This window comes from Macrosteles quadrilineatus, unplaced genomic scaffold, assembly GCF_028750875.1.
Source record: "Macrosteles quadrilineatus isolate MER2022 unplaced genomic scaffold, UCM_ALF_1.0 Scaffold_1__1_contigs__length_201487025, whole genome shotgun sequence".
In the NCBI taxonomy this organism is placed as follows: domain Eukaryota; kingdom Metazoa; phylum Arthropoda; class Insecta; order Hemiptera; family Cicadellidae; genus Macrosteles; species Macrosteles quadrilineatus.
Window position 1 is genome coordinate 187,400,906 of NW_026542594.1, and position 27,748 is coordinate 187,428,653.

Below are 27,748 nucleotides of genomic sequence, written 5' to 3' on the forward strand. Positions count from 1 at the left end.
TTGGCCAATTTCTGATACCCTATAGAAGTTATTACAAAGTAGTCAGCTGGGCTCATCGTAACAACTAGACCTGGGACCGATTTACTTATTCGTTTTGATGTCTTAGAGGTTAAAAACGGCATATGTTCAAATTCAAATAGGCCTACCGTAAATTTATATGTATAGGCTATGTCTGTTAGCACGATAAGTCAAGTAAAAATAAATTGATTTTTGAAATTCAGTAGGCTACAAACTTGTAAACCTACATTCATTCAAACAAATTTGCAAACCAGCATGATTGGATTATAAAATCAGGGTTTATGTGAGGTTTGATGGGGTGAAAATTGGGTTTTGCCATTTTTCACCCCCAAAGCATAAAATTTTGCAATTTCTTTCTGAAATATTTTGTAGAGCTTTAAGTAAATAATTTAGTATATGGAAGCATTGTTGTATGCATAATGGTTAGGAAAGATGTTTAAAAACTGTTAATTAAAAGATATAATTTGTTATTCTTACAGAGAATGACTATTAAACTGTTGTAAGTTGATTATGTTAGAGATATATTTTAATCAAATTTGGCAAATGTATTTATTTTATACCAAGCAATAACATTATCACCCTCCCTGTAGCAACAAACCAAAGTACTTCAAGGGAATATTTTAGTGAAAATCCAATCAAGTAAATTTAAATTTGCTTAGTCTGCAGGTTTCCTATTGCAGGGGTACAGTATTGTTTGTTTATGAAAATTAAATGACTGAATCGTTAAAAACCAAATCACATAAGATTTTATAGTAAAGGATTTTGTCAACACAGAAAAAATACAGATTTTATAAAGTAGCCTAACAAACTCATATTCCAATGGGTTTGAAAGAATGTACGGTAGGAAAACGTTTTCTAAGAACAATCAATGATTGTGCTTACTCTAATAAGCAAAACCAAGGACACTGGATAGTTAACATGTAATCTACCAGAAGCCATAAACTTAGCCATGACTAGCAACTTTGAACTGACTTGTCGCTTAATCTGGCAGACAAATCAAAATCCACTAGTTCTGGAATGATTATCATTTAGCTTGGATCAAATCATCCACTGGAAAACAATGTTAACATTTAAAATAACATAACATAATAAATAAAATTACATTTTAAATCACATAAATATGAGAGATAGATTTAACTTAAATAATTTTTAAATTACCATACTTTTTGTCTGCTAAATGTAGTAAAAGTAGAAAATGATAGGCCTACCATTTACATAATAAAATAATTATTGGCTTGAACGGTCAAGTAAAATTCTGCAATGTGAATTTTTTAAATTGTATATGGAGTAGCAACACGGAATTGTAACTTTTTTCACTTGAGTGATAATACAGTTAAACCCCTTTTAAACTGAACCCGTTAAACTGAAACCCAGGTTAACTGAAACCCCGTAATAAACATGAAAATAAGATGAAAAATTAGCTCCAAGGTAACTGGAATTGTTTGCAGTGGCACGAGTAGTTAGTCCTGCTTTGCAAATGGAATGTAATGGAGCAACGTAGATCTCATAACAAGATATAGATCAAGTTCAGAAAACAACTATCGGTTATTTAAGAAATAAATGTTGTGTATACAGTTGTGAATTTTATGATGACGGCGAAAAATAACATAAAAATCTACTGTTGAAGTTCTTATTTAATATACATAGGCCTAGCTTTTTGAATACTAACAGGAAAAATATGTTATCATAAACGGCTTGACCCCCTTTAACTCTGATAGTTAGGTTTTCCTGTATTACCTAACAATAATTCTCAAGTTGGCTTGTTAAAAAAAATGTTACAGCACTCGTTTGAAATTAACCAAACTAAATGTCTACATCAGCTTTTCATCAAGATATATTTTGTGCTTGCCACTCCTTCTTACCTAAGAAGGTTAAAGTTCCCAATAATATGCTAAACATGTTTGCTGCCTAAGGCACGACAGTTATTATTGAATTATCAGCTGTGCCCGATCATTATGTGAGTTGTTGAGAAACCTGTTACCAGCTGACCTATTCTACAAACTATGAGGAGACTACAAACTGCTACAAGTTGATGTGGACTCTTGAGTTGTGCTGTAAAGAGCTTTTGAAAATGAAAACCAGAGCTCAGCTGATCCTCTTCATGACAGAAAAAACAGGAATGTGAAAGTGTTGAAAAAATATCAACTAAACTTGTTAACTCATTATTTTAAATTAAGGTTGATTTTCAATTGGTGTCAAGGGCTAGAAATGAAAAAGTTATGACTATTTGTGGTAAATCATGACAAAACATGAATACAGTTTCAATATTTTTAAACTTCTGCTGTACCAAAAGTACTAACATAATAGCTGCTTGTCAAACTTAAACCAAACCATAAGAAAGTCCCAGTATTACAAATTCTAACAACTTTACTTACGCTTGATTTTGTTTGTTATTAAAATATCAAAAATAACCAAAACCTGCAACTTTAAGGAAAAAATACCTACTCCATATTTGCTACAAAATACTGCATCAAGTTTGTCAAAAGAAGCATCAAATTTTAAACTAAACAAACTGGAAATTTAAAAAATGAATAAAATTGACTTACACAATCGAAACATTTGTTCGCCTAGTTTACACGATGTTGTACAGAGGTAAAACAATGTAACGATTGTTGCACAAACAAAGAATGACAGATACGCCCACCATTGTCAGAGACGGTCACGAGATCCATTACGGAGGTCCCCATGTGATATTGTTATGACAGACACCATGTGATTGCCAGAAATACTCTTGGCAGAGGTGAATCACAACTTGTGATGATGCCAAGTGGCAGACGACAGACGTAAACCAACACTACCAGCGTTCCAACCCTGCCTCACTGAAATTTATCCCTCACATGAGAACATAACTGAGCTAATTAGCGAATTTTCCAAGAGGAATAATTTAAATTCCTGAGTGATTTCCTAAAATTAAAAAATACCCTCGCCGCAGCAAACCTGCCGTCCAAGCAAATTTATATTTGCCTCCAGTTAATCTATTTAAATAACATTAGGTTTAACAAGTACCTAGGTTTGCTGCTACAAGGAAACTAATAGTGTGTTTTTAAGTAAAATAATTATAGCTTAGTACAAATTCAATAAATTTGCCAAGTTTGGTCAAAATATATCCATAAACAAGCAAACTACAACATTATACAATATTTTCCATAAGAATAACATGGGAATTTTAAATTACAATTTTTAGAGTTTTCTCCATAACCAATAATTGTACAAAAACACTTTGATATAGGTACTGAATTATTTGTTTTTTTAAGCTCTTTAAGAAGGTCTACAGATAAATTGGGAAATTTAATGTTTTGAGAGCCAAAAATTATAAAACCCCATTTTTACCCCAAAAAAAAACCTTTCCCATGGTCCGATCACGCTGGTTTGCGAACTCATTCAATTTCATCCCGCCTTACACCTTCAAACCAAATTTTATCAAAATCGGACAAAAATTACATACAAATTTGAACCAATGGTGTTTTTGGTCTCTGGAGACATCAAAATGAAAAAGTAAATCGGTCCCAGGCCTAAGTTTTACCGTGCCACCTAAGGTAATAGCTACTTCCCTGAGGGAAATTTGCTAAAACCATACTTAAGTTTTATTTGTCTTTAAATCTATTAAATAGCTTTAAAAAGATTCTTCATAATTATCAAGCAGTTATTACAATACAGCAGGTATGAGAAGTATTAACCATTGACAATCACTATATTAAGATTGTAGCTGGTTTGTTAGTCAAAGTGGACATAGTTGAAGTGAGCTACTGACAGATCGCTTGGTGTAAATTACTTATTTATTTTGAATATGCAGTCTTATAACAAAGTCTAACTGATAGGACAAGCCAAGTTAAATAACAAACTTAAATAAACTAAATAAGTAACCAAAAATAAGATAGAAAATAGAATTTTAGACACTAGCGAACTTATGACTGGCTTACTGAACAATTTTCGTGTTAGTAAAAAAATTAGCAACAGCTGGTCCGAGTAGATGGACTGTTTACTTCATTATACAAAATAATGGTAGGCCTGTCACTGTATTGGCTGGTATGTACCTAAGGTAGATTTTGTGGTTTGTAACGGACACCTGCCTGGTCCCAACCTGACATAACTGGTTTTGAACAATCCCTTTACAACATCACAGATTAGATTGTCAACCATCGCACATTACCCTTGCCAGCTGATGTGAGACCATTACATAGAGGAAGAATAAACATGCAATAACTGAGCCGAGATCCAAGTTCAAAAAATCAAAATCCATAGAAGAAGGAGTAAAAAAGAAATAGCAACCAATTACAAAATACACCTTAAATAAACAAATCAAAGTTGGCACCAGCTGTGTGTTGTGATGTACTGATAATGACTCTTGGTTTCAGTATTTTGATCTTCAGACACTAAAAACAAAGACTGGCCACTGGTCAAGAATTATGCAATTTACAGTCTGTTTCTGCAGATGAACACATGAAAACAAAATTTAAGACTTTAAGGGAGGGTTGAGAACTTTTACAGTCTGTCGTCAAACATGTTTTATATATTTTAGATTATGTTTCTAATATTACAACTTTTTTTCTTTTTAAATTATTCTTACTGCTGTTTTTGTTTTATGCTATATAAAACAGTCAATATTCTTAAATTAATGACGTTAATTTAATTTGCATTTAACAAATAAGTATTTTTATTCATTTATTCAATTTATCTGAAAACTTTTAATGGCGGACCGTTAATCTTTCTGAAAACGCTTCTCTGGAGGCTTCAAAGGAAGATTGTGAATACCTCTAAAGACTCTAGGGGCAACATAATAATATAACTCAAATATAATACGAGGCATGTTTTTTTAGGTAAGTACGGTTTTTAAATTTCACCGTTCCAGCACTGCGATTGGCATTTTCGACATTTGCGCTGTGTATGGGCATCTATTGGTAAGACCTAGCCGGAAATTCGAGAAAAATTGGCCGTGTTAACATCCAGTATCAAGCATTCAAAATGGTGCCGCCAATTGAGACTGCCGCCGACTGTGAAGTGTGTGCTGTAATTAGATTTTTAAGTGCTAAAGGTGTGAAAGCTATTGAATATCATCGACAGATTAGTGAAATGTATGGCGAGAACATTATGAGTGACCGAATGGTACGCGAGTAGGTAAGGGCATTTTAAGACGACCCCACCAAAGTTCATGATGAGCAACTGGGTACGGGGACAGTAATGACGCCGCCCAGTGCGTTACTCATTATGAACGTTGGTGGAGCCGTATTTAAATGCCCTTATCCACTTTCGTACCATTATGACACTCATAATGTTTTTGCCATACACTTCACTAATCTGTCGATGATATTCAATAGCTTTCACACCTTTAGCACTTAAAAATATAATTACAGCACACACTTCACAGTCGGCGGCAGTCTCAATTGGCGGCACCATTTTGAATGCTTGATACCGGATGTAAACACGGCCAATTTTCTCGAATTTCCGGCTAGGTCTTACCAATAGATGCCCATACACAGCGCAAATGTCAAAAATGCCAATCGCAGTGCTGGAACGGAGAAAATTTAAAAATGGTACTTACTTGAAAAACTTGCCTCGTAAATAGAAATTTCTCAACTTTGAATTTGTTAATAGCTTTGAAATTGAAATAAAAACTAATAAGCTGGTAAATGAAAAAAAACTAATTGTTTAACTTTCATAGATTGGCAACCGAAGGCATCCGGTTTAAACACATTTGGTGAATAAGGTTCAAATAGACCTGTATAGGATTTTTAAATTTCTAAAACTTCGATAGAGTATCATTTGAAAGACATAATGCATTAGGAGTTGTTCATATGCCCACAAAAGCTACAAATATTTATTTCATAATTGATCAAGTTTAGGTAAATGTTTTATTACTTTATAAATGCATTGTTAATTAACAAATTCAAGAGTTGTTTCTGAAGTCAATGAAGCCTCACATTACCAAGCACCACTACAATGATTGTTAGTGGGAGGTTTCAGGAGTTATTTTGGGACTTTTCTATTTTGATTGTACAACACGGCTCCAACAAGCTGACAAACAGAAGTCGTTGACAATTTGGTTTCTCTTTTATTATAATCCATGTTGCTAACCTGTCATTATAGGTATACTATCTAAAAAAAAAAATATGTATAAATAATATTTATTAATTGCAAATTTACTCTAGGCCTAATTAAATTTATAAAAACTATACATTGCTAACTTGAGATATTATGGTTTATTTTGACAAAGGCCAAGATAAACTTGTGTATTGTACAGTAATTCACTGATAAAGGATGTGCTGATATGTTTAATTGTAGCCTATATGTGTAGGACAAGAATATTATTTAACTGATTGGATTAAAAGTATTGTTTGTTTCTACTAGGTGGCTTTAACCGAAATCTCTATAATTGACTTTTAGATACCTACTGAAGTTCCGGAAGACATCCCATCAATGACCCAGCGGTCGCCAATTTTTTACTCAAAAAGTTTACTTAGCCAGTCAGTGTTTAATAATTTACATCAGCGCAATCTGTCAATGGCTCAATATACTTCTGTTTAATTTTTTATTAAAAACTGGCAACAACTTAAACACAATGGAATGCCTATTCGTCAAAGGTACATTTACATAATTCATCCAAGGCCATACCCAATTACAGGTTACTAGTTGTCAATAAAAAGTTGACACAATAATAACAATAAGAGTAAAACAAATATTTTCATATTATTAAATTTATATAACAACCAATGTTCAGTGTGCAAAAGTGACATTAGATAATGGTTTGCCAAGGTCAACTCAGTCAAGTTGATCAACCATTCTTTACAGCTTCTGTTTACCAACACTGTTTCAAGAATAGTTCACTCTGATGTCCTTGAAATTGTTATCTGGACCATGACAGATAAAAATTAATTTGATTACTTGTTACAACTATTTAAATACACTGTAAGTGAATATTTAGTTTCGGTGTAGGGTTCACAATTTTGAAACTCATTAATCACAGTAAAATAATGTTGGGATAAAGTAGTAGAACAAGTAACCATCAGGACTGTTAGAGGACAAAACCAGACCAAACTGGATGTTTCAATTAGAAGTGTCCACTCACCATTAACTAGGCCTACATACCCATAGCAGCAAACATGCAATCCCTCTTGGTATCAATTAATAGATAAATTTATTGAATTATGAAAAAATGCAAGTTAGGCCCTATAAACATTTATTTCTGTCCAAAGAGAGTTAATGACCAACCAGTACATCAGATCCTAAAAGTCACTTGCTTATGACAAAAGGAAATTTTTTTTTGCCCTCCTTATACAAATAGGCAACATTAAATGGATTTTATAAAAAAGGCAGTTCTAGTTTTAGGTACCTAAATAAGGTTTTATACCTATCAATTTTGTTAGATATATATATGTTGACAAATAAAATAACAGTTTTAATCGCAAGACAATCTACAGGATATTCACAGAAAATTTTGTCATTAATTTCCATGACTTTCCATAACCATTTACCATTGATTTCTATGATTCACGAACTTTACTCAAAAATGATAATATAACATAAACACACGAATAATACTACCTAGATACGTTATTTCACAGAAAATATTGAAATATGTATTAACAGATAACAATGCAGTACAACAATTAACTAATATAAACACAAAACTCATGAACTAATACAACTGTAATAAATTCAATTGTCCTATTTGTGAAAACCCCTGAAAACTGCTACAATAGTTGGGGTTACATCCAACTAGAGCATTGAAATGTCCCCTCAAATTCATCCATCATTGGGGATTTCCATGACTTTCAATGACCACAATTTTTTTCCATGACTATCCTTGACTTTCCAGAATGTGGACTGGACACCCTGAATCAATACACACAAAATGCATGAGTTCATACCCCGCCGCTATCTACTGTATAATGTTGATAGCTTCCGTTAAGAAATAATGAATTTACCGAATATGATCATATTTCCATAAATACCCCTTGCAGCACCAAAACCTGCAGACTGACCAAATTCCCATTTGCCTAGTTGAATTTGTACTTAAAAAATAAATTTTTATCAAAATATAACCTATCTATAACACAAGCAAACTACCACAATTTACTACCGGTATTCTCCATTAAAAATTAGTACCGGTAATTCTAAATTTCAAATTATTTGGATTTTTTTCATAACCAAATATGTCAGGATACTTGAATACTTGTCTTCTCCATCGTTGACCGACATGTCGGATAGATTGCGTCATATTTGATCTATTTACATATTTACTAGGGTAACCTAATTTAATAATTAGTAATTAGTTTTTTATCCAGACTATGGTTTGGAGAGAAATAGGTAGAGCCTACAAATTCTTTGTTTTGAACGTGAAAAATGAGAAGAACCAATTTTTACCCCATAAAACCCCATTTCCATGGTCTGATCATGCTGGTTCCCAAACTCGTTTAGATAAATGTATAGGTTTACATGTTAGGTAGTAGGGTATCAAATTATATAAAAATTGGATGATTTTTGTAGAGTTATTGTGCTAACAGAGAAGCGTCTCAGCCTATATAAGCAGCCTAGGCCTATATATATTTTAGTTGCAAAATGTCTTGTGGCCAAAAACCCAAGTTAATTGTGAATTTAAGGTTAAAGTTACGATTACAGTTTGGGCGAGTCCAAGATCTAACACTTGAAGGGCCGAGGGGGAACATGGAGAGCGAATATCTGTTTTGGTGTGATGCAAAACAAAAAAATACTCCTACACGAGCTTATGTTTTAAATAAAAACTTACTTACAATTTAAACAGCTATAATAGCTATAATAGCTTCATACAATGGCATCCATTTAATAGGTGATTTGAAATAGATTAGCCACTTGTATTTAATTAAAAAAAGGATATCTAGGCTAAATGAATGTTTCATGTTGGAAATATAAAATAAATTTTTGCTAAGCTAGGATATAGTAGCCCATTAAAATAAAAATGGGACCACAGTGAGAACAGGGGTTTATGGGAGGTTTTATGGGCTAAAAATGGGTTTTCCCATTTTTGACCCTAAAAACAAAAGAATTTGCAATTTCTTTCTAAACCATTTTGTTGATCTTAAAAAAAGAAATAATTTAGTATATTGAAGCACTGTTGTATGCCTAACAGTCACAGAGAAAATTCAAAAAAAGTGTACCTACCTAATTTAAAATTCCCATGTTATTCTTATGGAGAAAATTAAAAAATGTCGTACGGTAGTTTTTACTTGTTTATAGATGTATGTTGATAAAATTTGGCAAAATGTTATTTAAATTGGGAATAAATATGTCTTATTTATGGAAATATTTTTGAAAAAATCTAATTAGAAAAGTTTAAATTTGCTTAGTCTGTAGGTTTGCTGCAGCGGGGGTATTAAATCCTTTTAAGTTAGGTTAGATGAAAAGCAAGGTAAAGTTTAGGTTATGATGAAACTTCCTAATTGAACCGACAACAATAACAGTGTAGCCTACTCACAACTAAAATATCTATCTGATAGATAGTTTACTGCGGTCCAAAAAAGAACCAAACCAGCCTAGGAGACATTGTGAACATTGTGTCTTATTTTGTTAGCCGATCGCGACAAAAACTAAACTAAAGATTTGCCCAGTAAACACATATTCCCTCGTCCAACAAACACATACCCCAACATCCAATAAAAAAACATTCACCTTTGAGAACCCAGTGTGCAACGATAATACCTTTTTGGCAAGAAATAATGTGAGAAAGACGTCCGCCATTACACCATGATATAACATGTTTATTTGTTTATTTTTGTTTATTTGTAGCCTACATTACAAATCTGATAACATCAAGAAATGGATTCATGTCAAAACTCCATGGAGAAGGTTCTAGGCAAAGAATTCACAAAGACACAACAAGCCAATCAGAATACTTGCACCATGACAACACCACAGACCAATAGCAATACAAGTCACTCTACCACAAAAACTACTAGAATAACAAGTGACTTATTGCGCTTTAGTTTTCACCATGTAGCTGTTAGGCCTATTGATTATCCTTACCTATGTCTCTGCCTCACGTCAGTAGACAACACCACAAACCTAAAGCTACGTTCCAAAACATCAAGCGACACGGCAGTAGCCACAACAACCAATGTTAAGGTTGGAATTTACTAAATTTCTCTAAATAGCCCAAGTTAAATGACTTAAAAAAATTGTTTAGCAACATTTAAGTAAGAATGTGGGCTTAAAAAGGACTTAGGCTAACCGATTAATTTCGATAGAAATGCTTACCCATGATTTCATAGGGCTAAATAAACAGGCCGCCGTTTGAATAAGACACGCCATGAGACCCAGAGATAAGTTAGTTGTGCCCCCTTCTGCATAGGGAATTTTTCACTGCCTCGCGACCCCAAAAAATTTAAAACCTCTTGTGCCCCTGGGTTCTGGCCTGTCGGGCTCAATTACTACAACGGCCCTGCGAATAATCTTCACTGATTCATAGCTGGTGTCCATATTTACATTAGGCCAAGTGGTGTAAGTTTAGGTACACTGTATGTAGTCTGTTTAAAGGCAATTTATCTACGTCTTCAACCCAACCAAAGAATATATGCCTAGCCTACTAGATAAACCTCACTAAAATCCAAAACTATAATTCCATAGTCATTAACGATCAATGATTTGCTTTAAGACTGAAGCAAGGTAGGCCAGGCTTTAGCCAAAATTAAATCTAGGTTAATCTAGGCCTGAGCTAACAAGGTCAACTATCACCTTAATTATAAAATCTTAATGCATGGGCTCCCTAACATCGATATACGTAAGAGCTAACCAGAGTACATAAACATGACAAGAGATTGAAAGTACAATAGGTCTAGTGGTAATAAGCCTGGATGTTAAAGGTATTGTATAAATTGACTTACCAAAAACGTCTGCAGTTTTGCACTTAGAGAAGAACCAAGCATCATCTCCAAATTGTCCTTTTCTAAGCCTAGTTTGTTTAAAGTCTTTTGGAAATCCACTAACTGCTGATAGAATATAAGGTTCACGTTTCGGCTTTACTTTAGCATCAGCACAGTTATTCGAATAATTTGTTATGCTATTCCACAAAGCACGTGATAAAATTCTACCCGTCCAAACAATTGAATGCATATTATTTATAACTAACACCACTTAATCACAGCATTTTCTTGTAAACTTCTAGATTTTAATTCATTCGGTTAGAAACTGAAACCTTTATGGACACAGTTCATTTAATTCTTTTATGAACACTTATAAAATACAAATTAATAAAACAACACAACACACTAATCTACAAAATATACAGAACAGACAGTTTCAGTCCAGTGCAGTGACTGACTGTCTGCAGCTTTCAATAAATTAGCATTGACCAATCATCATCGTGCATGGAGTAAGAACCACTTTCTCATAAATCAGCTGAGACATGTTGCCAACCACGATCGACGAAGTATCTTTAAGAATAAAATATTTATATGTAATAATACAGCAGCATGCCTCAAAATTTAATAAATTTCTTGTTGCTTTATTGAGGGGTTAATCGAATTGGCTTATGCTATGAGGAGATATACACTAACAACCACGGCCAATACAAAATTACATTGAGCATTATTTGTGGTCAACACCACAACCATAGCTCAGGTTTGCTGAACAAAAAAAACAATCAATCTATGTAACTTTGTTAGTTAAATATGAATAGAGGGTGAGGGTAGAAAAGTATGTTTTACCTTTGGTAGAATTTAAAAAAGATTATTGAAAATACAGTACTCTATTGTATGTTATATCTAAATATGAACGCATGATGAGAATTATTGATTTAAAATCACTTAATAAAGTTATAAAAATAAATGTATTACCATCCATAGAATAGCTGAAGAGTATTTTAGTTTGGGGTTAGTTCCGTCCGGTTTATGTAGAGGACGGTTTGTTGTTTACAATTTAATTCTTGATATTAAACTTATCTTCAAACTATTCAAAAAATGAGCTAATTATAAAAATACACCCTCTGGCATTAAAAACGAACAATAAAGCACAAATAGTAAAATAATATTTGACTATCAATAATTTAATAAGTCAAGAAGTACATTAAGTCATCGTCTATAATCTGACGCTTGTTTTGCCATAAATGTGCTGCACTTTTCCATTCCGCACATTGAAACATAAATGCCATCATATAGGCTCATACCATGCACTAAAAACACAGCTACAACACGGTATAGTATGGAACATCAGAACGAAGATCCGCGAGTTTTATTCTTCCAGGTTTCGTCTGGAAAAATTATTACTAAACTTTCACTCTACATCTTTTTATTTATATATATGACAACTTTGACAAGGCTCATCATGGCTGAGGTGAATAAATGCCGTTAGAAATTAACTTGACATCATTAATAAGGACAGAATAATAGATTAAAGACAATAACTAGCTATATATCTATTAGGTGTACAGAAAAAAAGAAGAAAAAATGCCTATAGTTGCCTTGGTTGGGGTTTTACTGTCTTGACGATCCTGAGCACCTGGCTTATCACACAGATGGACAGATATCTCCTGATTCAGGATAATCCTCACACACCTGACACACTACCCCTTCCACCGCAGTGGTCATAACGTGATGGCCTTACGTGGATTCTTATTGCCACCCCTTACTCGTTTTAGTTTTAAGCTCACAAAATTTAGCCCGGCGGTTGGGTTTTACACACCAAGTATGGGTAACCTCGAGGTTTACGATCATTTGATTATTTACCTCTATTTGAAGTAGGCTGGGGATCATCCAGCCAACTCTTTTATCATAATCGACACCTAGTCGCTACCGCAGTCTCGAGTTAAATTCCCCATCAGTTGCACCTCTGACATACTGGACATCTAGTTCCGCACACAGATCGTCCGTGCAAGGTTGCCAGTGCTGTACTTCTGGGCATCCTCCTCATAGCATAGATCCCTGTCACTGCTCCTTTCCACCATAATAATTCTCTAGACGACAATCCATCATGCAGTCATCCCCGGAGTCTTCTGCATGTCAATTACATGAAGTCCCATGGGAATCTAATGGTTAGGTTAAGCACTCATTATCACTCAGACTCCAGTGTCATTGTGTGGGGAACTCCACTTGCCACTGAAGTTGACAACTGCAGAGCACAGGCACAAGGGAACGCACAAGACTGAGCGGGAACTTAGAGCGCATGAGCGGCAGTGTTGCCAACCTAATATGATGATTTTCCAAGTAATCGCCACTGGAAATCCCCGATTTTATTCGCAAAGATTATGAAATTACCCGCAACAATTCCTGATTAATCCTCTGTGAACAATTATATATGTTCATTATTAACCCATTATGGAGGAGGTTATTCAGCCTAACTAAAGCAGCTTTTTTGGGGGGGAGGGTTCTATCCCCCTAATCCCCCTCCCGTAGTTACGCTACTGGGTCCTAACTAATATACATAGTGTTTCAGGACAAAGAACAGAATGTGAACGACATTTCCACTCATTCCCGAGTCCTGACCTGTACTTATAAATACAGATCCTGGATACCATTTAACTGTTAACAGGGTGAAAGTTTTAAGTGGTAATAGTAAATTAAAACTCTTCCGGACTTAACGCATATATACCTTACCAACTTATTAAGTTTGTGGAATCCATACAAGGGATTTGCAGATGGCAGTCTTATACAAACAGCCAACTTGATAGATAATGGAGACATTATAAGTAAAATAGTTTATTATTCACTTTTTGGACAATACATAAAAGTCAGTCAAGTGTTTCCGAAATTAAAAAGAAAACTTTAACATGACGAGTAGTTTTAAATTACTTTTCATTTGTAGGTATAAAAATCAATCACAGATAAGAAACTTAATACAGAATAAAATGTTTTCTCTGTGCTTTGCTGGTAGAGGAGATGAAGGTTATGAGTAGCCACGTAGTTGCATCCTTTTTATTGAGGAGGCCACTTTCAGGGCAAACACAACGCCTATCGCCTGAAATATAAAGATTATGTAGACATCTGTATTTTTAACAAAAATCTAAAGCCTCGTTCAAACGGGTTCAAGTTCAAACGTTGTAAACTCGCACCGTGTGAACGGGGCTTTAATATATAAAAGGCAAAGCCCTCGCTGACTGACTGACTCACTCACTCACTCACTCATCACTAATTCTCCCACTTCCCATTTTACCTAGGAGGCTGAAATTCGGTACACCGATTCTTTGGACATTAAATAGGAAAACTAAGTAGTTTTTATTCTCTGATTGGGCTTTCGGGCTCCAGTGGCCCCAGGGGCTCTGGAGTTTCCCATGTTAACCTTATGATCTTTCATATTTAACAGGAATTTCTTAACAGCTGTTTCAATTAAACAAGTTGGTTCTGTTCTATGATGTTCAATAGCATTAAAGTTACAAGGATTACCAACAGGGTGCAGCACTATTATTTTTTTAAATTTATGACTACAGCCAATTTGCAACCAAAAGGTGAGTGAGCGTAGCAAACGAACTTCAACCAGAACGTGATTGAGCCATGCGAACGAGCTCACTTGTGAAATTAAACGGGGCAAAGCCCGCGGGTACAGCTAGTAAGTTTATAAAAATGAAAAACATTTACATAAAAAATAAGTTTACCTCTGTCACTTATAAGTTTGTGAGTTCAGCCACAGAGAAAATTAAGTTAAAAAGGATAATATCCGAAGGTACACTTATGTGATGTCAAGCCCTACTTCGTTCACAATAGGCGGTTTTAGGGGAAGAAATCTATCCCCTCTACTTGACCCTCGCTTTTAAAATAATAGCTCAACAGCTGATTAAGCAACATACATTAAATACAAAAAGTGGTGAGGGAACTTCCCCTCAAACCTCCTAAATATTGTGATCGAAGTATAGTCTCTGATGTCTAGGGCAAAGTCTCGCCATCCTCGCCCTCAAGCACTACAACGCTGACAATCTGTGGATGATCTGTGCATGCGATACTCCCTATGGTGTGGATTAACATCCGCACTAGCGAGTACAGTACTAAAACTAGCCACAGTAATTCTGATGATTAGACCAATTCGTAAATTACCGTACAAGGAAAAAAAATTGGTTTGGATTCCATTACAGTATAAACCTTAGGTCCCAGTTGCCATTGGCTGATTAGACTATTAATTAACAATCGTCTAATGAACATGTCTGTCTTAGTCAGTGACAAGACTACAAGATCGCGCCACTCATCCTACACTCATCTCCATTCATACTTGGCTTAAAATACCTACCTGTGTATGGTATCCATTTTAATTAAAAGTATTAAAAGTTGTCAATTAATATCATGTCAGCCACCAATCACTCAGTCATGCAGCGTAACTTTCAAACCATTCCAAAATAATTTTTTATATCTCTAAAATTTAAAGTCTTAAAAAATATTCCACCAAAAGAAGAAAATTTCTCCTTGTGAGATGATTTTGCATGTTTGATCTTAAAAAAGGTTTTTACAAAGACTCGTTATTTAGTGGTGTGTAAGGTATTAACCTGGACTACAGCTAAGATGATAGCCCATTTTTGGATTGCTGAGAACTTTTCCTTGACTTTTTCACTCAAGGTTGATATGCAGTCTGTTTTGAACGGGACCAAGGTAATGTTCTTGTTGGGATAGCAAGACTCTGGCATGGTCATGTTCAAAATGTTCCAAGGTGTACTTGTGTTAACAGAACCGCAGCACTTGAACTGGAACAGATTTCAAAATTAAGTTACTTGTACCATGTTTAATTTATTTCCTGCCACTACAAATATGTATACAATGTAACTTCAGAGTCGGCCTTAGGCACATGGTAAAGGTGCGGCCACGAAGGGCTCCACACCTCAGGGAATTCCGCTCTTGAAGCAAGATACAAAAATCTGTATAAGGTCTGTGAATTTTACATCAATTATGAAAAATCAAAAAGAGGGAAGTAATAAATAATGAGATTTAGTATTGATGGGATACTACATTTTTTATTGTAAAGGGCTCTGAACGTTGCACTGAGCCCTGCACCACCCAAGGCCAACTCTGGTCACACCACAAAAAATATCTGCTAAGTTATAAATCTACTGGTTTCTTATAATGGATACACCGAAGAGACACTTATTCCTACAACAGAAAACATTTTAAATAAATTTGAGTTTGGCTCACAAAATAAGAGAGGTGTCAGTATATCAGCCTTGATCGCGCTCCTATTGGGGCTGAGAGAGTTCAATTCTTAGACAATCACTGTATTAGTGTGTTCTCTAAACCGTCTTCTACTGGTTTAATTGGTTCCCACTGTGATGATTAGTGTTTTAATAGTAGTTGGAAATGACAAGAGAGAAGACGCTCACACCTAGTATGAATCTTGTACGCTTTGATTTATTTAGTGTCTAGGCATCAACCGATATTGAAGTCCATTTCAAATTGGCGTACATGAATGAAGTAAAGTGCGACACGTAAATTGTGCGTGGAGGTGTACACAAATATTTTGCACGTATAGGCCATTCGTCTTGTTCCATGCATCAACAAAAGTTACGGGAATTTTTAATGCGCATAGTGCACTGAACAAGATATAATGCCAAACCGACCGAGGCGTCTTTTTGACCCTAACCAGTACAACTGTAAACTCTGGTACGGTAGTTTAAAACACGCCAATCAGCAAGTAAAGATTCCTCAACTTTGATCACTGCGTTGATAGAAACTGGAAACTGATGAGCACAGCTGACGCCAATTTGACGGCTTTCATTGATCAAATTGTGTACGGATTTCTGCAAACTCCCTATGCAACAGATTTCAGTGAGGGTTGGTCCCCATTTTACAGAAACATAATCTCAGAACGTGATTCTTACTTAGAGGGGGCTTTGAATAATAGGAAATTATGTAATACGGTGTTAGTCCCAGATTTAAACCAGTTCACTTGGCCATGACAGGAGTTTGATGCTTAATTTACGGGAGCCCTTGCTGTGGCGGCCTCAGGATTTAATTTAGGGGAGAGGGGTGGATGTGCTCCCTTTCTACCTGGTAAAATGTAAAGCTTAAAACCAGGCCACCCTGATACAAGGGGGACAGGCCCATCCCCCCAATTTGCCCGAGATTGCCACGGATTCCCCCAAGGATTCCCCCTGAATCATCCTTGTATAGGAAAGGGGCAAAGATTATGATATTTTGTACCTTCATTTATTCCCCTTATTTATTATTTTGTTTCACCTGTGTAGTATCCCCGGCCTAGAAAAATTTCTCATTAATAGGTTTACCTTATGGTTGCCGGGTCTTTAAAGAGATGACCTTGCTATCTGTTTAAGAACCTGGCAACCATAAGGTAAACCTAAATATTACAAAATATGATAACAAATTTTTGGTTAAATTTTTAGTTTAGCTGAACAAAAAATTGCAATGTACAATGTAATTGTAATCTGAAATAAATTTGTATACATATACTAGAAACTTTTTAACCTGAGTGCTATAAAAAAGGGCACTGAAATATGAACTTTTTAACCTCCAACCAAAAGCCAGTGAGCTTAAAAAGTAAAAAAATCATTTTTTGAAGCTGCTACAAAATATAATCTGTATTCAATGTGAATATAATATTTTGAACAGGCACTTTATTCAAAGGTATCACCATAGAGTATTCCTATATATTTGGCTTATAACATAGGAAATTGAAGTGGAGGGGTAGAAACCAATGGGATTTTAAGATTGGAAACAGAGAACAAAAACCATTTCAGTCATGTATAAAACAATTTCCCAAAGGGTTGTGGTTAACAGATGGACATAGGTCTATTTTGGTTACAAACTACCATAATACCTCTTGTTGTATAAAGTCGACTCCGCTACGTGTGCTGTTGTCAGTTCCATATTTTTCATAGCTTGCCTCCAAGAGATTGGTAGCCAATTCCTTTGTCTCGTTCTTGTATTTGTAAGCCAACACTAGGCCGGCAATTTGTAGTACCAACATCGTCAACAACAACACAGTGTACTGAATAACATAATTAGAATTAGTACACAACAACTAATCAACTAGAGCTTTAAAAAAACAAAAAAGGGTTTTGAATATATCCAGCGTGTCCATTGGTTCAATGATTGAGTTTAGCATGAGTGGCATTTTGTCAAGAAACAAGAGAGGAGTACTAAAATGAGCAGACACATTATACAGGGTGATTCAAAATGAATGACCCAGTTTTAACGCTTTATAGCTTTTATACTATTAAACTTACCGCTATAAAATACACATCAAACGAAAAAGCAACTCAAGGAGTTTATGCCTTCCAAAGACACCTCATTTAACAAAATCTATCCAGCAGAAATGTAGATTTAATGGTACAAAGTTAAAAAGTAATCTCCAACTTTTTAACCACTAGAAATTTGGAGGTTACTGGACGTTTTTGCAAATAACTTTTAAATGGTGGGGAAATCGACCAAAGTGGAAGGTAATATTCCGAAAGAGAATAAAATTTCCTACAATCTACTAATATGCATTTTTTGAAAATACTCAAGAAAGGTACCAAAAATTGCCTCAAAATGAAAAAAAAAAAACTTGAAAATCCTCGTCTTCAGCGTAGACAATAAACATAGCAAACATTAACCCTTAGAGTGCCAGGCGAGAAATAAAAGTAACGCTCAAAAATGCCGATGATTTTTCCCGAAGGTCGCGCTAAAAGTGCCGAGCGCGATCTGGCGATTTTTAGGTTAAAATTTCGTAAGAATCGAATTTTCGATATTTCGACCAACGAAAATCGATGTATCGCATCTAGTAACTTTCGACTCAATGTTAATATATGGGTTAAAAGAATCCGAGTATCCATTCGGTTGTTATGACAGCTGTTCGATCATTACGAAACGTCCGGTCAGCCGGACGTTGGCACTTTTGGCTTGTTCTAAAAACGTCCGGTCGGCCGGACGTTGGCACTTTTGGCTCGTTTTAAAAACGTCCGGTTCCCCGGACGTTGGCACTCAAAGGGTTAAATTTCACACTTTTTTAAAGCTAAAATTAGGCTACGTTTATTGAGTATTTTCAAAAAATGCATATTAGTAGATTGTAGGAAATTTTATTCTCTTTCGGAATAATACCTTCCACTTTGGTCAATTTCCTCACCATTTAAAAGTTATTTGCAAAAACGTCAAGTAACCTCCAAATTTCTAGTGGTAAGAAAAGTTGGAGATTACTTTTTAACTTTGTACAATTAAATCTACAGTTCTGCTGGATAGATTTTGTTAAATGATGTGTCATTGGATGGCATAAACTCTTTGAGTTGCTTTTTCGTTTGATGTGCATTTTATAGCGGTTAGTTTAATAGTATAAAAGTTATAAAGCGTTAAAACTGGGTCATTCATTTTGAATCACCCTGTACTTTTTGAACTGGTACAGATTAGCAGATAAAACACAATTGTTTAACTTTATGTTCGTAACTTATGTTTAACTTAATGGGTTGTATTATTTGAACTTCGGATCATTTGAACTTCTATCATTTGAAATACTGCATACAATAGTAGACATCCCAGCTAATTCACCAGCTGTCGCCAATTATTAATTTAAACAGAAAAGTTGAATCAGCCACTCACAGAATCCGGCTAGTGTCTAAAATTATCTTTTCTTCTTTTGTTTTTTTCTTATTGAGATGATGGACATAAAAGATAATATAGATTACAATAAGTTGTTTTGGAAAAACTTGGTTAAAAGTTAAGTATTCAATAGAAATCAGTAAGACATCAGCGCACACTATCTGTAGCTCAATTCAACTACATTAATTATTTTCTTTTTACTGGTGACAACATTGACTTGGGGAAGAAATGTCTTATTTTATCTATAGTAAAAGGTATTGACGCTGTTCTACGACTGACCGTGCACATCATGCAGTGGTTTTCTTGAAGAGCGCCGCAACAGCCCATGAACGCAAAGATGAAAACACAGGCTCCGACCACAGTGAAAATGATGGCAACCATGCTCAGATTGCCTTGTAAAAGGTCGTCTTTTACTTGCTCGTTGGGGAGGGAAGATCCTGAGGCCATCGAAACTCCTACCACTACGACACCTATGCCGGCCAGCTGTGGAACACAGAAAATATCTCAGTTAACACACAAGTTGTCCCAGATAGGATATGTACATATCCTACGGACAAATTTGGCCTTTACCATAATCTGTCTACAACATGTTACTACAGTTAAAAATACTAGTTGCTCTGCCTGTGCTTCACAACAGGAGAGAAAGCAGAGAAGATAGTTTAGTTCTTCGCTGCATTGTCCAATGTGTATTGCTGATTAAGGTGTTTGTTCTAAGTGTAAATCCAATTCATTCATGTATAGGTAATGTTTATAAGGAAAAATATTATACTTTTTACCAATTGGAACACACACAAGGCTCCTTCCAAACTGGTTGGTTCTTTTTCCACTTAATTATAGTGTCAGGAAACATTATACCTACTCCGTCCGAAAATGTAGGCGGTTTTCGGGGAAGAAATCTATCCCCTCCACTTGATCATCTTACCATTAAAATAATAGCTTAACAGCTGATGTTTGCCTGGTTTGTCAAAACGTCAGTCAGTAGCAACTTGTATAAGTGAAAAAGTAGTGGTGGAATTTCCCCTCCAACCACCTAAATTTTGTGAACGGAGTATGGTATGTAACAACAATTAATTACTTACTATGTTTTAAAAAATATAGGAAGACTGAATTATTATGTAAAAAAATAGAACACTCTCATAAGGATTGAACACTAAATAAAGTAAATATCATACCACATTATAAGAATAACAAACCGGTACCGGTACTGAAACTAAGGTTTGTGCCCTTAGATAAATATTTTTACCAAAAAACTGATACTGTATTTTATAGGGAAGTTCCTCACCAAGATCTTTCATTAAAGTGTAGTTGATAGGCATGGGCTTTACAGCTTTCTCAAAAGTTTTATTTATTATTTTAAGTTAAATTTGTAAAGAATGTCTTGAACTTCCTGGGTTTTCTTTTATCATGTCCAATGTATTGAACAGCAATAAAGATGTATACAATCGGTAAGTTAAATAACATTTAATAACTCGCAGTCAGTAAGTTAGTTGACAGTATTGTGCAACAACAGCAGATTAGTAACACCTGTTCCAGTTTGTCATGCGTGACTGTTGCTGAGATAAACTTATGAGTCAACTAAGGTCACTTGTTATCAGCTAGCAATGCTATGTCCTATATGAAATCGAAGGAGAAAGGAACTTTATTGTACTTTTAACAATTGAACAGATTTTTACCTGTAAATATAAAGGTACAAATCTATTTGCATTTCCATAAGATTAATACTAAAGAGCTCTAGTAATGTTTAAACTAAATTTAAAAAACTTAAACTTAAACTTAAACTAATTAGTTTAAACATTACTAGAGCTCTTTAGTATTAATCTTATGGAAATGCAAATAGATTTGTACCTTTATATTTACAGGTAAAAATCTGTTCAATTGTTAAAAGTACAATAAAGTTCCTAAGCAAATACGCAGTAAACGTAAACATAAGTTTTCTTAGCAGATTTTAATTTTTAAATGCCTATACCTAATTTAGATTTTGAAAGTATGAGAAATACACTCAATGTCTTAATTCGACACTCATAAAAGTTTAAAGCTAACTTTTAATTATTTGAGGTAATCTGTGGAATTGTTTCAAGAAAACATTGGATCGTTTCTTCCGGAACGAAAAATTCCACAATAAGATTTGGATACCTTATCCTGTATGACTTGTATATCTGTTATACTAATATACGGGTCAACTTACATGAGAAAATTTTTAAATACTTATTTCAAAGACAGCAGCTGAAGAAAATTGGAAAATTTATAAGTTTTTGTAAAAAAAATTGTAATTTCAAAAAAATGAAAAAAACTAGCCTACCTGTTCTAGCCTTAAGAAAATTTTGTTGAAGTGTTGATAGAGAGGCAAATGAGTTTCTAGTTAATTTTCAATTTGAAATACTTTAAAATAGAACACTGCCAAAACATCACAAGTTTTAACGCTGTTAGGTCAATGACGTTATTTGGTCTCTCATTCTACATTATTTATGTTAATATATTCTGTGTAAGGTGCATGCATTCATATCTCAATCGTTGACTGTCACCGACATATTTTGATGGCTTACAACGCGTAAAACAAAACAATCAACGTACAACGTAGACATCTCGCAAAATAGCAAAGCCATTGTAGGGTGACCAGTGTTCCAACAAAATAAAATTCAAGGACAATTCCAGATTTTTTCAAAATTTCCAGGGCAAAACTTAAAGCTCAAATACACATTATTTGTTTTTTTTTTACTTGCTTATTTACGCCTGCAGGTACATTTTAAAATCCTTTGGCGAATACCATTATCATTTCTTGCGATCACAGTATAAAATCTGTAACTTATTTTTCGTTCAAGGCAAAATTTGTGTTGATTTCCCACGGTTTCGGCAACATTCATTACGGTTTCCTGCAATCGCGACAACATCCATGAAGATTTCCTGCAATAGCGGACACATTTTGTGATGATTTTAGGCGATCACAGCAACATCCAGAACATCCTTGATGAATTCCGCTGATGGCGACAAAATCCGTGATGATTTCCTACGATCGCGCCAACATCCGTGATGATTTTCGGCGATAACCGCAGCATCCGTTACGATTTCCCGCGATCGTTGTAACATCAAAGTTGGACATCAGTGATATTCTCCTTCTGCGGCGATCATGTCAACACATCTGGTTATTTCCCACGATGGCGGCAATACCTGTGCTAATATAATTTGTCGCAATCTCAGCAACACCCGTGGTGATTTTTCACAATCGCACACGTCCATGATCATTACTTGCGATCGCGGCAAAATCTGTTAATCTTCGCGGTGATCATGTCAACACATTTGATTATTTCTCACTATCGGGGCAATAACTGTGATAATATATTGCGATGGAAAAAAAACTCCTGTGACTATTTTTTGCGATCGCGGCCAAATCCGAGATCATAAATTGCAATCGCGGCGAAATTTGTGATGATTTCCGGAGATCCACATAATTTCCCGTTATCGCGCCAACGCCCGTGATATTTTTTCCGATCGCGGTAACTCCCGTTATGCGCAATAGTTTCCTGCGATCGCAATTTTCAACAACGCAAAACGAAAAAATCTGTGATTTCGGGTGGATTTCTCGGCGATTATTTATATGCTGTAGTTCCAGGTCCTTTACCAAATTCACAGATTTTTCCCGGTCATCAAAATTCACGTACAATTACCGGTTTCCAGGTCGGCTGGACACCAGGAACGTGAAAAAAAACCGTTCATAACACACACGGTTCAATAATATTTTGATCAGATTATAGGACTTTACAACAAGACTAACTTGTGGGTTTTGTCATAGACGAAACTAATCATCATCTATGGTTTGGTGTAGTTCAGTAGTCATTGGTTTCTAATTCTGTGGTCGCTGGTGTATAGGATTAGGCTGTAGGCTACAACCGTGACAATACTGACAATAGCGAACAAAACGGAAGTGGCAAAACAGCGCGACAGGTACAGACAACTTCCGGTGTGATGATTCTGACGTAAAAACAGCAATTTACAATTAACAAGAAATCCTGAATGCTTTAATGTCCAATCAGTAGGTGCCCGATACAAATACTAAAACAAGAGTACTTATGTTTATGTTTTTTAGAATGCACCATACAGTTTATGTCCGATTTTAGCCTTCATTGACTATGGTATATAGTCAATGATATGATAATATACTACTGAATGATAGTTAATTTGACATTATCATTTATTTAGGGTTATTATTTGCGAAGCAAGGTGTGGTCAAACAAATTAATTTTACAGCTAACAACTTTCGAATCACTGGAAATTTTCCGAGATAGTAGTTTCGAGATTCAACAACGTTATCAGTTACACGCACGATGGGCTTGTTCTCCGATCACACACTGATAAGCAACATATGTTACGAGGCGATGACGTCACAATTTGAACCTGTTGTCACTGGATGACTCATGCACAGAACATCGTACACTGATACCAGGAACTGTCTTGGACTTATGAGGATATTTTTGCAAGTGAATTTCTTGAACAGCCTAACTAAATAATGAACAGTTAAATATGCAAAATTTAAGTTTAAACCTTTTTCCTATGTTTATTTTTATTACATTATGTAATATGTATTAACATAAACGCCTCCGGGCATTGGCCTAGCGGCACAGGATGTGAACGTGGGTCAAAAAATGTACTGTACCTATATATTTACGAAGCTATGTTTAAACCAAAATAAAAATCAACACCTATTATTATTCTTAAAACATTATTTCTCACATTGTTCTTTTGTTTTCGCGATAAACAGATGAACCACAACATTCCCTCCCTGGAAGGGCCTTCACCTCGATGATTAGCCGTGACGACAGTTTTGTTCACCTCGTATTTCTTTGTTATCATCACACCGGCCGCGGCTATGCAAACCACAAGAGGAGGTCGTCCCTTCGGTTGTGATATATATTCGTTCGAGGAACTACAAAATATTCCATACTCTATGAAATAAATTAAATTGTCTTTAAAGGGTACAAATTGATAAACTGACGTTTAAGACATAAGTTAAGGGAATCTCATAACTTTTTCTTATATATTCAGTATGCCTTGGTTAAATAAACATTTCGTAAATAAAATTACTTTTTATTGAGGTTAAGATTTAATTTGGTTAGCAGCCGACAGAGTTAGCACGTTTATAATTTCAAAGGATCAGAAACAGCCAATACTGTATATAGTTGAATTGACAAAATGACTGGCATTCTGAAGTGCCACGACTAGGAATTACCTTTTAGTATTATTTTATTTTTGAATATCGTACTAAATTGCCAAGTTAGTCATATCAATCATCGGTTATGACTATCAGAGTAAATCATATGAAGTGTTATTGTGATTCATTATCCATGTATAACTTTAACTTTCCTATCGTTAACATTGTCTGATACCAATTAATCATGTGAAGATGTCCAGCATGAGTCATGTTTATTATATCTTTCTTTATATACATAATAATGTGGTGTTTGATATTTTTACATTCTCCACGATCCAATGCATTTAAAGTTGTATATAAAATGTATTTCAAATCATAAACTGGATTCGACTTGTTTGTGTTCTGTGAATAGTGATATCGTGTAGGTATTATGTTTTTTAGGCATTTTATTATGAAGTCAATTAAATATGTACGCTCTGTTGCAAGTAATGGAGTTTGTAAATGAAAATTACACCCATAACTAACCGGGTTTTATTCTAAATAAAAGTTTTGCAGCCTCTATAGGAAGGATAAAAAATGTATAGTCATAGTCATTTATAGAGACTTTTTTTAAATTATACATGACAATCAATTACTAATTAAGTGCTTCAACCCAAAGGTAGTTGACAGTAGACAGTTTATTCATCGTTCAGTAATTAACACATACAATGGATTTCGTCACAAAAGAATACATATAGGCCTATATAAAGGCTAATTTATGATAATGGTTGTTGACAAGCTTATGGAAGAAAGTATGTGTCAGAATGCTGATACCGTTTATTTATAATCTAGATCATTGTTTATGAATTTACTTTAACATAAAAAATCATTTCGTACATTGGATTGATTTGTAACAAGCGTTGGATGGATTATATTCAATAAGCGTTTAAGACACCAAATTATAGATACACTGCAAAGATACTATGGATAAAAGCCTTTACAGTCCATTTCTAAATAATTAATGTTTCGTTTCATTACTGTAGGTTTATCACCAGAGAAGTTCCAAATCAAGACAACATTTTACACGGGTAAAGGTAGTAAAATTGATGAAATTAAGAGACGCTGTAATTGTAAAATGAACCCAAACCAAAATGATTGTAGTTGTCACAACTAGCACACTATGATCACATCACTTGTTTATCGTTAGTGGGAGATATTTGCTTACATTCCAGATTGGTTTGCACACACACACACGCACACCCACACACACACACGCACACACACACACCTTGTTTATTGAGGTGCTCCGTTTCGTGTACCAGCTGATAATCTTATCTGTCGACATCGTATGTTCCACTAATATGTTGACCATGCATCATTTGTCAATACGCCAAGTCTTCAAATTATCGGTCACAAATTCTGTTTAAGCATGTGACCGGCTGATTCACCTTTATCTACCAATATGTTTGGTTACATGCTTAAAAGAATGTCGTTGACTTTAGTAAGGGCCTTTGTTTGTTATAACGATTTTAATGTGACTTTTAATGTAAAAACTGTTTAAAGTTTTTATACATTATGTGTGTAAGCAGTCAGAATACAAACGAGAAACAAAAAGTTGGTGAATATGTATTTTTACTAGGCAATTTTGATTGACGATAATTTGTGGTAGGTAAATCATGGAATTCAGCAACGAATTTCATTAACAGTAAATTAGTGTAGCCTAGTTTCATCCACCTCGAAAATAAGTTTGGAAGTTTAAAATGCAAAATTTGCGCACAGGTCCTCTGGGATTAAATATAAGATTAAGTGGGGTTCCTAAAGCACAATTTTTTTAATACACAATAATTTTAATAACTCTTGGTGATTTAAAAAGGATCTCCAGAACGTCTTTGAATAAATGTATTTGACCATATCTATCAAAATCAAAATAATGTTTGAAGTACAATGCTACCCTGGACATACATATTTTGGTTGTATATGCAAACAAAATTTAGCAAATCTGTGCACTCTAGAGAATAAATTAAATGTAACAAGCGTATACAAATTCCCGACAAAAATGAATTTTATTGTTGCGTTAACTGGTTAAATAGTGGCAATTATTATTTTTAAAGGCAAATTATAACTATTAATAAAAACTAGAGGTCGTCCAGTGGTCGAAAGCTCGACCAAAAATATTAAATGTACACGCACCGTACAGACTTCTCTATTACACCCAACCCTGTAAATAAAACATGTGATTGCGATTTCTTCAATTTGTTTTGGTTTTCTGTTTATATTTTGTTGTTATTTCGTCACCAGCATAGTAACCCATATGGCCCATGTTAAAGTTTTAAAGTTTAAAATACATTTTTTGTGCTTATTTTATATATAGGTTTTAACAGTATGCGTAGATTTTCCTGCGATGCACAAGAGCTGAGAAAAAAGGTTTTAAAGAAACATTCTTGCCTATAGATAATAAGACATTACAATTTGATAGACAAAATTTACCAACCTTTTACATGCTCACGGGAAATGGCAAAACATGTAATTTTCTTGCCTCGTCAAAACATGCATGATCACGAATTCAACTGCTAAAACAGAGCGGGAATACAAGAGATGGCTTACAATTAACACATTTTAGATAACTAATATACATAAATTATGAATCTTTGAACACTTACCGCCAAAACGAGATTGATGACAATTAAAATGTAGCGAGCAATTGTGGAGCAACCCATGTTGAGATGTTCTTGACGATTCAAACACAACACTGACACTGACTGAGGACTGCGACTGACTGACTAGTTAGTTAGTAACTACTGACTAGTATGAGTGAATGCTAACTGCAGGCTTGGACCGGCACTGGAACTGAACAACTGAACTACACTATCACACCAGCTGACCAGCTAGAGGAGAAAGAGAACTGATCAACTGAACTGAACAACCAAAACAACCAAACAACTCCAACAACTCCAAACAACTGACTGAACTAGTGAACACAACACACCTCCCAGCCACTGAGCTATAATTCTAACTGGAGGTAGCACCATGGTAGCACTGAATGTCAACGATGCGTGTCGCCAGCCGCCATGTTTGCGTGAGGTGTGAGTTATAAAGAAGCCATGTTATTGGATGAAAAAACTCACTGCTATGCAAACCTAAT

The 27,748-nt window shown here is 34.8% G+C and overlaps 2 protein-coding genes across 2 annotated transcripts in view; both read right to left on the reverse strand.

Annotated features, from left to right (window-relative positions):
- The window catches only part of LOC128983347 (protein phosphatase PTC7 homolog), a 30,390-nt gene extending 19,078 nt beyond the window's left edge, over nucleotides 1-11,312 (reverse strand). The window contains exon 1 of the mRNA XM_054402602.1: nucleotides 10,872-11,312. Within this exon, the coding sequence (XP_054258577.1) occupies nucleotides 10,872-11,100 (229 nt within the window). The 5' untranslated portion in view covers nucleotides 11,101-11,312. The remainder of the gene's footprint in view (nucleotides 1-10,871) is intronic.
- A 2,351-nt stretch (nucleotides 11,313-13,663) lies between these two features.
- On the reverse strand, nucleotides 13,664-27,415 carry LOC128983348 (CD63 antigen-like). The gene is made up of 5 exons (XM_054402603.1): nucleotides 27,267-27,415; nucleotides 19,764-19,967; nucleotides 17,731-17,901; nucleotides 15,452-15,646; nucleotides 13,664-13,938 (listed from the first exon to the last, which is right to left on the reverse strand). Exons 1-5 carry the CDS (start codon nucleotides 27,321-27,323, stop codon nucleotides 13,867-13,869), a joined length of 699 nt encoding a protein of 232 aa, XP_054258578.1. The 5' UTR covers nucleotides 27,324-27,415; the 3' UTR covers nucleotides 13,664-13,866.
- Nucleotides 27,416-27,748: the final 333 nt, after the last annotated feature.